The sequence below is a fragment of the Gopherus evgoodei genome, chromosome 20, assembly GCF_007399415.2.
Source record: "Gopherus evgoodei ecotype Sinaloan lineage chromosome 20, rGopEvg1_v1.p, whole genome shotgun sequence".
Lineage (NCBI taxonomy): Eukaryota > Metazoa > Chordata > Testudines > Testudinidae > Gopherus > Gopherus evgoodei.
The window spans coordinates 7170512-7183530 of NC_044341.1; the positions used below are offsets into that span (position 1 = coordinate 7170512).

The 13019-nt window shown below is 42.2% G+C and overlaps 1 protein-coding gene across 1 annotated transcript in view; it reads right to left on the reverse strand.

Annotated features, from left to right (window-relative positions):
* Nucleotides 1–74: 74 nt before the first annotated feature.
* FNDC5 (fibronectin type III domain containing 5) overlaps nt 75–13019 on the reverse strand; it is a 37889-nt gene continuing 24944 nt past the window's right edge. Inside the window, exons 5-6 of the mRNA XM_030538896.1 lie at nt 10880–11013; nt 75–8284 (exon numbers count right to left, since the gene is read on the reverse strand). Of these exons, the coding sequence (XP_030394756.1) occupies nt 8243–8284; nt 10880–11013 (176 nt within the window). The 3' untranslated portion in view covers nt 75–8242. The remainder of the gene's footprint in view (nt 8285–10879; nt 11014–13019) is intronic.

Below are 13019 nucleotides of genomic sequence, written 5' to 3' on the forward strand. Positions count from 1 at the left end.
TCTCTTGGTTTTGATGCTACCCAGTGTGCTTGAGGGTGTGAGCAGACCCTTTCCTGTCTTCTGCCCTTTCTTGCCATGTAGTTTCCTACCCATGTTTCAGGAATAACAGCAACTGTAGCTAAAGGAGCCAACTTGCTCTAGTTGGAGAGCTGGTCTGATGGTCTGAAGTGAAGACAGTAGAGAGATCTAAACAAACAGCAAGGAGAGAACGTGTAGCTTCCTCCATATGTTTAATAGCAGCCTTGACGTGAATGCTTCCTTAGTCACTTACCTATTTTCTGGTGAGTCCATATTGGCTCTTGCGCTGCACAAAGCCTTTCTTGGACCCCATCAACAGTTAAGTGGGTGTGTTCTGCTCTCGTGTCCCCTTACGATAAACAAATTCTTCAAGGAGGCTTTTTATTTTTGTTAAAGGCAAGTTAACCAAGATAGCCGGGGTCACTGCAGTGGAGAAAGATGAAGCTTTCATGACCACCCTATCTAGCAAGTGCCAGAACAAAGGGCTGCTGGACTGGCACCTTCCTTCCTTGTAGGATGAGGTGGAGTGAATGATTAACAATGGCCTCCTTACCTGCTCTTGGCTCATCAGCTGTCTCGGTGTAAATAGCAGATTTGCTTAGTGCTTTGCATTGTGTAGTTCTAACCTAGTCCGTGGGGCAGAGCAACAACACATTGTAAAATCGACAAGTGAAAAATGAAGATAATTTATTGAACTGAATACATTTATTATTCCCATCTAGGTATTTATAGAAATTTAAAGTGACGTGTATCTCATACAAACTACTTCAGGGACTTTAAAAAGCTTAACAAACAAATGTGGAGCAGCTGGCAGAGCAGCTCTCTCTGCCTCAGACGTAGGACTTCATATTGCCTTATTTGTTGTGTCAGTATGGTATATTGGGTCTAAGGAGGGGCCCAGGCTTAGCTAGCATCACTTATCACCATTCCTCCACAAAAGACCTGTCTTGTAGTAGCTGTGGATTGAGGAATGGGACTTATTCCATAATTTGTCAGTTGTGTGGTAGTAAGTAAACACATAGAAATCCCATTGTTACTAGGCACATCCCATAGTTCTCTGTAGCTTTGGCAGCTTAACTAGGAGGAAGTTCCCTTGTAGCTAAAATCAACTTCCCTGAGAAGGAGCAACTCAACCACTGCAATGTTAGATTCTCTCACCAGACTTTATAGCCTCAAACACATACTCAGACTGCCTTTAAACCTCCACCTCTTATTCTTACTAGTTACTTACCCCTCTAAACAAAAACTTGACTGTTGTGTGTGGGTGACCATCATTTTTATAAAAACTCCTAATGGAAGAGATCACCTCAAATATGCAGGAGTACACTTCTGTTCCACATCCCTTAACCAATTTTTGTCCAGCCGTGAGTGTTTGGTTCAGGCAGATTTTTCTTTTAGTTACATGGAAGGTGCTGAATGAAAACTAGAATTTATGAATACATTTTAAATGAGAAAGTATCAATAGAATCCGTGGTAGCTTTGTGTGTTACAGTAGTTCTTTTCTACTGTATTAAAGGACCGTTAAGCACAGACTGTATAACTGTTTCCCCTAAATGCTCTATGTAAAGCATTTATAAAGCAATCCATCAACAGTGGTTGACAAAATTATTTCTTGAGTACAGTACATGGAGTAATAGCAACATGGAGTCAACTTCACGCCCTGATTTTCTCTGGCAGCTGACAGGAAAAATGACCAGAGCAAAGCGTTGAACAAGTCAGAACCATTTGGCAAATCTCAGTCTTTCCCCATTTATCAGATTGTCTCGTGGCAGATTTTGCTAATGTAATTTAAAAAAAATAGCACTATGCCCAGGTTTTCTTTTTCAGTGTCTCCCTCTGTGTTCATGTACTATATTTTACCCTTGTGTAGCACCTTTCAATTTTGGATCTCTAGGGGCTTAACAGTTCACTCACCTTATTAATCATCGTTTTATAAGTGAAGTGACTGTGGCACAGAGAGGTTAAGTAACTTGCCCAGAGTCACACAGTGAGTCAACAGTGGAGCTAGGACTGGGACCTAGGTCTGCCTGACTCCTAGCCCCTTGCTCTAACTTCTATATACTGCATGTGTTAATGAAAGAGAATATTTTGCCTGCCACCATGGAGTCCCAGGAAGGCTATTATAAGGGTGTGTCAATTTGCCACTAGTCTGTAAAGGCTGAGGTGGGAGTGTGCCCAGTTTTTTAGGCTATGACAACAGCTGAAACATGCATCTTTTAGAAAATCTCTCCAATCAGAAGTATCCCAAAACCAGAATAGCATCTCTTGTGATTTTAGCACTCTAAATCCTACTTGTGGGGAGCCTTGCATAGAATGGGAAAGTCGTATCGCATGGCAGCTACTGACTGGGGAGGCGAGATTGTTAGCACCATTCTTACAATGGCCATTGTCTTGTAAGTCAGTGAGTCCCCCACGTATTTTTTTGGCTGTGCATCTCGAAAGGGAGTTATTTGTGTGTGGTCCTAAAAGACATCCCTTTGCTGAGGATTTTGTTGCTAAAGCCTACCTGTTCCTATCACTTGTATAATAAAGAAGGGGCAGGAGCTCTTGGATTAATCTTTTTCTAGAGTGTTTGGAAAAGAAAGCAAGAGGAAGTAGTGTCCATAGTAATATGAGTTAAATTGCAGAGCCCATTCCCCTGGCAAAGGCACATCAGCTAATGATACTTCCCCCAAAAAGCTAAGAAGTAGTGTTGGGTTAGCTGATGTTGTAGGAGTCAGGCTGAGACTGGCACAGCCTGGATGCTTCAGTCCTATCTCAACAAGTGATTGATAGTCACTAACAATCAGCCTTGGCACTTCAGAGCTGGGGCAGGGAGTGGGAAGGATACAAGCAAGCAGTTCTGTAAGACAGTGCATGCTTAGAAGCTGTACTCCTTTATGTATGAAGATTTCCAAAAATTTTTCATGCTAGCCCCTCTTAGATTTTATGTTTCTTTTGTAAAGCAGATATTAAACTATACACAGCAGTCAGGAGACTATTTGTATTAGCCTTTTCTTAAAGCAGTTGTTCTATTACCAGTTAGCCATGCTGAGACCATGAAATGGCTCTGAACAAGAAACATGTTGTAAGATCTTTCACTTGAGAGGATGGTGGTGTCTGTACAATATGTGCTGTGTCTAGGGCTGGCTCTGCTGGGCTGGAGAAGAGTAGGCGGATGTGGGGACTTCCTTCTAAATCTGTGTTTTGTGATCTTAATATTTCTCCCACACACATTGGAGCTGCCATAGGGCAGCTTTGCATTTTCTACAGACTCCAGGTTCACAGACAGTCTTATTGCTAAAGATTTCGTTCTTCATAACTGTACATACTGTACCTCAGAGGTGCTGCAAGGGCAGAAAAAGAGAGATTGTATATGTAATGCTCATGGCAGGACAAATTACATATTCACTTCTGGAATACAGGTAGGGGCTTTATTATCTATTATGTCCACTGTGGTAGTGCCCAGTAGCCTCAATGAGGAATGGAGTAGTCCATTGTGCTAGACATCCCCTACCCCCAAAGGAAGATCTGAGCCCTGTGATTAAATGTTTTACAACTTCAGTTCTAGTAAGAGCATTCACCATTGTGTTGCACTCTTTATAGCAACAGCAAGTCAATAATGACCCCCAAAGCTAATGAACTACAAGTTCTAGCTGTTCTCCTCTCTCAGCAGTCGATCGGACCTTCCTGCCAAATCTTTTTGCTGCAGTGTAATTGTAAAAGGACGGAAATAAAATGTGTACTAGAACTTGTCATAAAAGTTGATAAACTTCCTCCTTTAACCTCTCACTTCCCTCTAGTTTAAAAGTCAAGGGAATCTGATCTGATTTAAGGGCATGTCAGTTACACCAGCTGAGAAAGGGGTATTGCGGATATAAATACATTACGTTTAGCAATTGGTTGCATCAGGTGAGTTTCTCCTTATCAGTTTAAAAGGACAGTGAGATGCTGAAAAGTGAAAAATGGCATCATGAGGTTCCGTCATTTTTGTCTCTCTCTGTGGCTCCACATCAGACTCCTTCAGCTTGAAAGGAAAAAGATGGCTGTTCTAGCTGCCAGCCCTGTGACTCCATCTGGGATCTGAAATTCAAGCTGTGCCTTTCCTGGCTCTGTCACTAATTATAAAGGTTCTGCAGTTGGAACTTAGTTAAACAGAACTGATGGTGATGCGTGAGCCAGAATGGAATGCAGCTCACTTTCTCATAGGTGGGTGGGCTAAGAGGACTAAAAAGTAGGGAAATGCTTATTTTAGTCTGTATGGTCAGCGGATATGACTGAATTCACAGCAGGGGGAGATCCATGGAGAAAGTAGACGACGTTTTAACATAGTGATTTTGTCGATCAGAATGTTGCTTTAACAAACAAAGAAGATTCACCACATATAGTAGTTAGCGAGTCTGTTAGTGGTCTCTATACAGGTAAATCAATGATAGTTTAGGACATTGTGATAGTAAGCCTTATTGCAGATTTGGAGGAAATTACATATGGCACAACGTGCACAATGAACTCCCTTCCCTCTTTGTCTGCTAGGAACTGAAATCTGATGAAGCATACTACTGCCCACATCTTACATCTCTGAAATGTATGTGGTGCTGTGATATACACTTTTGAATGACATGACTTTTAATATCTTAGGCAAATACTAGAATTAAAATCTGTTTTCTCCCCATTCACATCTCCTCTAGTAAATTGTTAGCAACTGAGATTCTACAGACACTTTCAGGCATGTAGGTGTGTTCTCCACTAATTAACTGTCTGTTTAAAATGCATAAATGTTCTAATTTTTCTTAAAAGAATGAGGGAACAGAGTTTGTGCTGTTTCTTAGCGTACGGGGGAAGTGACTGAGAAGTTGATGGCAGTTATGATTGTGAATTGGAAGGACGCCCTATATTGAACTGTTTACTCCACATTGCCCTCTGTGGTACAGTTTCACTAAACTCTTATGTGGGGGAGGAATATACTGACTAAATTAGTGCCTATAAGCACAGGATTATTGTGCTTTTAAGAAATAAAGTAAGTGGTGCTTAACTTTAGACATACGCTGGCCCGGAGGTACTTTTCTCTTATTCCTTTATTGTGCACATCGACTATGCGTTGTTGGTTCCTGGAAATCAGTTGAATTAGTCTCCAGCGACTGCACACCATCAGCAGAGCCATTTAGATGTTTGCTTTGTTTTGTTTTGTTTTTTATGTTCAGTGGAAAATCACTTATTGCGGGGCTCTTTGGAATCCCTTCACTCTAGTGCACTCCTGCTTGCTCCTTAGCATACAGCAAAAACTACACTTTACAAGCAAAATCACACTGGAAAATCTGGGCATCCTTTAAGGTGATTGCAGAGCATACACTTTTTCTTTTTTTAAATGCATGTTTGTTTCTTAATGCACTGCCTTTTTCCTGATTAAGGGTAACATTTTCAATAGTGCCTGAGTGACTTAGATGTCTGCGTTCCATTTTCAACAGTGACAAGTGCTTGGGAGCCTAAATTATATTGAATGAGACTTGGGCTTCTAAGCACCTAAGTTGCTTTTGAAAATGAGTAAAATTTTCAGAAGGGCCTATATGTCTCGATCTCTCTCCTTTCCGTATGTAGCGCCTCTTTAGATAAAGTATATTCTTATTAAATCCCTTCAGTTGATAATGCAGATGTTTTCAGGAACTAAGGGAGTCAGCTGCATTTGATAGCTTGGAATTCCTTTCTGGTACGAGTGGATTTGCTTCCTAGCCTACATTTGTTTTTCTCGTTAATAGCATTATTACCTTACCTTTAAAACCTGCAGTTACGGAGCATAATGATACACTCCTTTTGCCAGCTGCCACATCATGGCTTGAATACTCAACTGTGAACAAGCATCTATGCCTCACATTTTAATTTCTTCATCTCTAACAGCAAGCACGTCACTGTTGGAATAGAAATAGCTTAAAAACCTGTCACTAGGAAACAATAACACTTACTTTCAAAAATGGGGAATGTTTTCTGCATTCCCAGAAACATTTTTGTATAAAAAACATCACCCTGATAATTTACCCAGGCTGACTTTCCACAGCAGCAGCTAGGTTAGAGTTTAGGGCCTTGTTTGCTTGTCTGCACCAAGATTATGACAGAACATCTTCTCATTTTGTACATGCCATACTATCTGTTCTAAGTCTTCCTTTATAGGTAGGCTATGGATTCTGAATGACGTTTCTTTCTCATAAGATGCGTACTAAGCCTGAGACATTCCTGTAGACATCTACTGACTAAGTAGGGCTGTGGCTCTACTTACATTGTCGCTTCTTGCTCATCTTAGCCCACAGCCTAATGAAAGTTAACCCCCCCATTGAACCTTTACTGCTTCCTGCAACTAGGGAGAGGGAGAAAACACCTAAATTCATGATCCCTCAGATCTGGGTAGAAGGTCCCCACCTTCTATTTCATGCATTTTGCCCCAGTGTAGACCAAGAGGAGTTATCACTAAACTTGGGTATTTGCAAGGAAGGATGTGCCTTGAATCTTTTATTGTACATTAAAAAGTGTTTATTGCTCCAACTGTATCAGAGGTATTGACCTCTCCCTCTTGGTGGTGGGGAGTAGCTTTTGGCTAAAGATCCAATTTAGAAACTATGAGTTAGACTGGCCCCACTCCCTGAAACTGGCAGTGGGGAAGCCCTTGTTTATAAAATGTCTCTGCATGCAGACCTCCCAGTGTCTTTCTCCTGGACTGACTACTTGAGAGAGGCTAATGGATATCAAGGGGGAAAGATGTCTGAACGCAGTGACTGCCAGCTTGTTTTCTTTGCAGTGGCTTTTGAATCATTATCTTGCTTGAATGCAAATTTGTTTGCAGTGGGAGGATTTAAATCCTATTTGGGCCAACCCATCTTAATATTTGATGGAATTATTAGGATCCCATGTTATCCCCCAGCATGTATGGAATGGCCTTGTAGAATAATTAAACAAAAACATATAAAAGCCTGCTGGCAAAGCTCTGATAGTAAATCTCTTCCATTTGCTGACCTCTCCCCTACCAGTCTCAAAACGTTGCAAGTCACAGGGAACTTGTCAACTTATGAACATAAAGCAGCTAGTAAACTAGAGGAGACGCTTCCCTTCCCTCTCTACGTTTGTGGAGGAGTGAGGAGGGACTCTTAACAGACACCTGGCAACACAGGGTCATGATAAATAGTGGAGACACGAAGTGGAAGGAGAACAGATCCACTCACTGGAACCCCAGTAAAAGAAGTAACTATTTAAGGAGTGTCCTTGTCCATCATTGGCAGGGATCTTTTGGAAGTGAATGGGATAGCTGTCAGCACTAGAAACCTGGTATCCTTGAATAGCAACCATTCATGACTTTGTTTTTTGGGTTTTTTTTCCACTAACTGGCTACATTTTGTAAGGACCATTTGTTACACTATAGGTGGAATCAGTAAGGCCCAGTCATAAATATCATGAAGAAATGGTCCAAGTTCTCCTGGAATCAAAACAATGGTCGGCTTCTTGTCTCTGTTGATCTGTGCCCCATGGTGTTTTGAATTCCACCCTGCTTACCTAGGATGGATTACAGCATTGGAGAACAGGAGAGATGGCAAAAATAGAGACAAGTGCTGTAGATCTCAACTGGAGAGCAGCCAGCAAAGTAGTGACCATCCAGATGGAAACTGTAATGTGCCTTTGTTAAAAACAAACATACAAAAAAATCCCACCTGCAAAATGTATTACACACCAAACATGAGTGCTAGGGAGTGAGATTAGAGTACACAGCAGCCACAATCCTTTTCTCTGCCACTGTCTAGTTTTTCTTTCTCGTTTCTCTGAAGAGAAATGGCAAATGCAGCCTGAGCCCATGTTGATGCTGTCAACATGTGGCAACAGTGAAGCAAAATACAATTTAAATTTTTGTGATCTCCAAAGAGAGACAAATCGCTCCAGGAGAGAGAGGAGGCTGGAGGGTGGAAGATGAGTCTGTTAGGATTTGTTACAGCCTGGGTGAATTGTGAGTCTGATACAGAATTGCCTGAGGCATCAGTTTCACAGAAGCTTTTCTTTCTCAAACAGTGGCTTATGTCGGGGGGGTTTCCAGGATTATTTTTTTCTCTCTCCAGTTGTCTTTTGCAGAGCAAGGGCAAGGAGATTTATGCCAGAACTTGACAACCAGTAGGCCTCTCCAAACCACTCCAACAGTATTTCACTTCCCCAGTCATCAGGGCTCAGAAGCAGAGGCAGAGCGAGAAATGGGGTCCATCTATTGGATGGCAGGCCGTCATGCTTCGATTATATTCACTGAAGGCTTGTTTTTTGGAAACTAGAAGAAGGGGAGAAGGGGGAAAAGAGGGAAAAACATAGAGAATACTCAAGAAAAGCCCTCAGAGATTTGTTCCGTGCAGTGGTGAATTTGTAAATGGTCCTCTCCCCTGCTGCATAATGAAAATGGGTCAGGGTTGGGGCTGGCGTTAACACTGCCTACAACTGCTGGGCAAAGAAACAGTCTGTGTACTTGACTCTGCACTTTAGAGGCCCAATTTATCATCAGCCTGCACCTTGTGCAACTGTTTACACCAGTGCAAAATGTTATGATTCTGCTTGATTAGCATTTCCTCCCACTTTGCACAAAGGTAAATGAATACACAACGGGTAGAACAATGATAAACCAGCCCAATCCAGGGGTATGTTATGGTCATGGTGTGACTTATTAGCATGAGCATTGTTTCTGAAATACATAAACTGCATGGAACCTCAAATTCAGATGCTATCAATGAAGTTTACAGCAGTGTTACTCCAGCGAATGGGGATTAGAATTTTATCCTATTTCTTTGGGCAGCCTGCTGCCCAGTTATGGTGCACAACCCACCCAGGGAAAGCCAAGCGTTCACAACTGCAAACTCCGCACCAGCTAGCTGGGTCTACTGCCTGCTCAGTGTTGCTGGGGCAAATGTTTGGTCCCAAGGGATTGCGGGTGGATACAGAAGGATCGTGAAACATAGAGCTAAGGCTGTCGCTCTGTTGTAAATTGCCGCTGCACTGGGCAGGGTGAAGAAACCGTGACAGGAGTAATGCCAGCAACGGCAGAGTTAACAAAAATATTGAGCACCTTTTCCTAAACCGTACCAGTTCATCACCAAGAAGGGCAGTCTGCCAGAGCTGGAAACAAAGTGTCATCAAAATTCGTAGAGCCAAGGGGACCGAAAAATGTTAGGCAGCTTGGTTGCATCCCTAGCCCTTTCTTTATCTCTCTGGAATTAAACTTGGAGCTGCTGCTTGTTTTCCAAACCATGGGTATCCCCGAATCATCCTGGATATCTAGGACTATAGAAATTAAAGTGGAGGGAAGCATTTGAATCTGGAAGAAAGTGGCATGTTTAAACTGGCAGCTCACAGAGAGAGCCCTGCTATTGTTTTGTTAAGCCCTGATCCTGCAAGTTACTGGCTGAGGAGGGATTCCTCTGCCCACACAGAACCACACTGATTTCAGTATTGCTGTGTGAGCCCCGCACAGTTGCGGGATCAGAACCTTGACCTGTTGCTTGTTGAGTTATCCTCAGTCTCTAGGGTTTGCCCATGTCATACTTAATTGATCCTGGTGAGGTTCTGCATAACCTGTTTCAAAGAATTATCAGGAACAGCTCCTTTTGATACAGGCCTCTTCATATTGTGATGTAAAATGTAAATCATTTTCAACAGTGGTGCCAATAAATATAAAAATATAAGGTTCAGATTTGATTATATCTCATGGGAAATCAGGGTCGTGCTTAGAGCTGGGTAAATAGTAAAAGAAAAATAAATTTTTGAATTATTATTTGTATTGCGGTAGTGCCTACGAGCCTTAGCTATGGATCAGGACCCCACTGTGCAAGGTGCTTTACAAACACACCAAGAAGACAGTCCTTGCTGTGCTAAAATTCTCTTAAAATTCCAATTCTTGTTGGCTGCATTCAAGCCACTTCTGCATCCACTTTCTGACAACATCCTAGCAAGTGTCTTTATTCATCCAAGTGTCAGAAGGGTTCATGGGATGGCTGCTGTAGAATATTTGTTCAGAGTTTTGAATTCGTAACCATCCATATTCATGCCTCACACCTGCTTCTACAGAGTTTCATCCATCCAATGAGGGAATAGGGAATATCTCATGTTGACCCATGTGCCCAATCAGAAGTAACTAACACAGCTTGAACTCTGAATGCTCACAATGAACTGCTCAAAAATGAGCAGGAATAGGAACTAGTGCATAATTTCAAATAATAAATAAATGAAAGACAGTTAGGATCAGTTCCTGAGCAATTTGGACACAGGAAAAAAAGTTAAATTAATTGAATAAATGATTTGGTGCAAATTATTTGCCCAGCTCTAGCTACATTATTGATGTCATTTGCCACAACGTATCTTAAACCTCATAGCAGCTCCATCTCTTAAACAGCTGATAAACTGTTATCTGAGAACAGCCATAAGATCCCCCCTGCCACTAGCATTCTGACCTGTAATCACTGCTGTGGGGTTCTGAACATAGCAGTGTTGGCTCTCCACTTTCAGATTATAGTCCATCACCCAAATACAGCACTTTTCATCCAAAGATCTCAAAATGTTTTACAAATGTGAGTTGATATTATTACCCTAATTTCACTGAGGGGGAAACTGAGGCACTGAGATTATGTGATTTGGCCAAGGCCACCTAGTGAGAGCTAGAGTTGGGAACGAAACCCAGGATCCTGACCAGCAGTTGTGCTTTCAAGCCATGCTGTTTCCCTTGTCATAGGGGAGACCCACTTCTACACATTGGCCCAACAGAGAGAATGTTATAGCTGGGATCCTTAACAGAAGGTTGGTTTTCAGGTTAATTCAGCAGAAGCCCAGCTGGAAATTGATTGGCTGCCTCATCCCCCACTGTGTGCCGATAGCACCTTACCTTGCTGCGCAGGAGCCCTCCGCTCTGGTGCTCGGGAGTGCTGCTCTCAGACGCACTCTTGGCTTTCTCCTTGTTGTTATTTGGTTCATTATCTTTGATGATGTCATACTGCCTGCAAAACAGGGCGATCACTCCTAGCAGGAAAAAGTTAGAGGTCACATGAATGAGCCAGGCTTTTGGAACCTGCAGTGATCAGAGCCCACTAGCCTGCTGCTGTGCACCTTGTGGCAGAGACCTCAGCAGCATTGATACCAAGTCCCAAAGATCCTTTTCTAATATGACTAGTCAGGCTCTGGCTGCTTCCTTCACAGTGCCAAATTCCACTCTAACCCAGTCAGACAAGGTCAGGAGATTACTTGTACTCCCACTTCCCTCTCATTAAACAGGACAAATGTTTTAAGCTTTCCCCTTTGGATAGCAGTTTACACAGACCATGTTAGGAGGTTTAGTGTGACCTTTGCTTTGCAAACACAGGGGCATATTTGGAATTCCCATTAGTTGGAAATGTGTCCTCAAAGCTTTCTTTTTCTGAAGCAAAGAGGGGTGCAGTTGAGCTAGAGGATGTGATGAATGACCTGTATCTGCCTGCAGATGAAACAAACCAGAGTCTCCTGTTCAGCAGGACAACATCTGCAAATATATGACACCTACAACAAGATGAGCTGCCAACGGAAATATCCTCCCACACATTTAGGTGTGTGGAGAACAAAGCAGGGGCAGCCATGATGAATGAGGAGAGTGAAAATGTCTTTCACAGCGGCTTTTGTGTTATGTTCTGACCAAATAACCACCTTTCTGCCTGCCGGTTTCCAGTGCAAAGTAACAGAGGTGGCAGGAAGGGCAACTGATAAGGCCATTGCTTCTTGCCTACTGGAAAAGGATCCAACTCACATAACAGTAATACTCTGCATGTATATAGAGTTTTCCATCTGTCAATCTCAAAGCACTTAACAGTGATAGGTGTTGTTATGGGAGTTGTCACCAGGTAGTGCTGTTATACAAGTTCTTTCTTGCATGCAAGCAAATTGTCAGCCATGGGAAGACATGCTGACGGTTGCATAAAAGTATCATCATTCTCATTTTCAGATGAGAAATGTAGGCAAAGTGAGGCAAAGCCAGTACTAGAACCCAGGTCTTGACACCAAGTCATGCCCACTGCACTGGGCCATCAGAGAAGCTTAGTGTATAAAGTGAACATGGATGTACACTCAGATTAACTGTAGTTTCCATTCACCAATAATTCCGTACTTGACTCTCAGATGGCTCTGCCACAGGGCTGGGAAAAGTCACAGTCAGAATGAAACTTTGTAAATAGTTCATCAGCTCCACTGAGAATTTTTTTACCCACCCACGTTTGGTAAATGGCAGTCATTTTGTCTAGAAAGGGAATTTAAAAGCCTCTTTCAGGATGTTGGACAATTCTGTGCTCACATTATGAGCTGAGTTTTGGAAGATGAAGCTTAATTACTTGTCTAGATTAGCTAAAAAGGTTTATCTCACTTAATTATTTTACTCCCCAAATGATTCTTAGAGGGCAGGAGATTTAGCTCTTAACGTGCAGAGACAGTAACTTCTTTATCTAACTATTTTAAAGGATCAGAGATTGGAGACAGTGACTGGAACCCAATCTAGCCCTGTGGAAAGCAGGTACCAATGCATGGTAAACTCAAGTTTTTTCCAGTGGAAAAAATTATATATGAATCTTATCTGGTTGCTGCTAGTCCCTCTGGGTTCACTTACAGTTGGAAAGAATCCAGGGGAACAAGACGGGACACCATTAAGACCCCTGTCTTTTTATTTAAATGATTATTAACCAAAATTTGTTGTCAGATCTCAGATTTGTGACCCGATTTCATCTTGGGGGCGGGAAAGAGGAATCTCATCTCAGTTGAGTTTAGCATAAATGGGCCTGGGCCAGCTCCTCTGCTGGTGTAAATTTGACACAGCAGTACTGAAGTCAGCAATTTACACCACAGAGATTTAAGCCTACAGTCTCTTGAGGACATGATTTAACCCTTCAAACCCTATCAATCTTCAGGGCTTTATTAATAAATAAGAAAATATGCGCACACACAAAATTATAAGAATGTTAAGGTGGTTAGTCTTACAAAAGCCAGGCAGCATTCCAGATCCTGCTCAA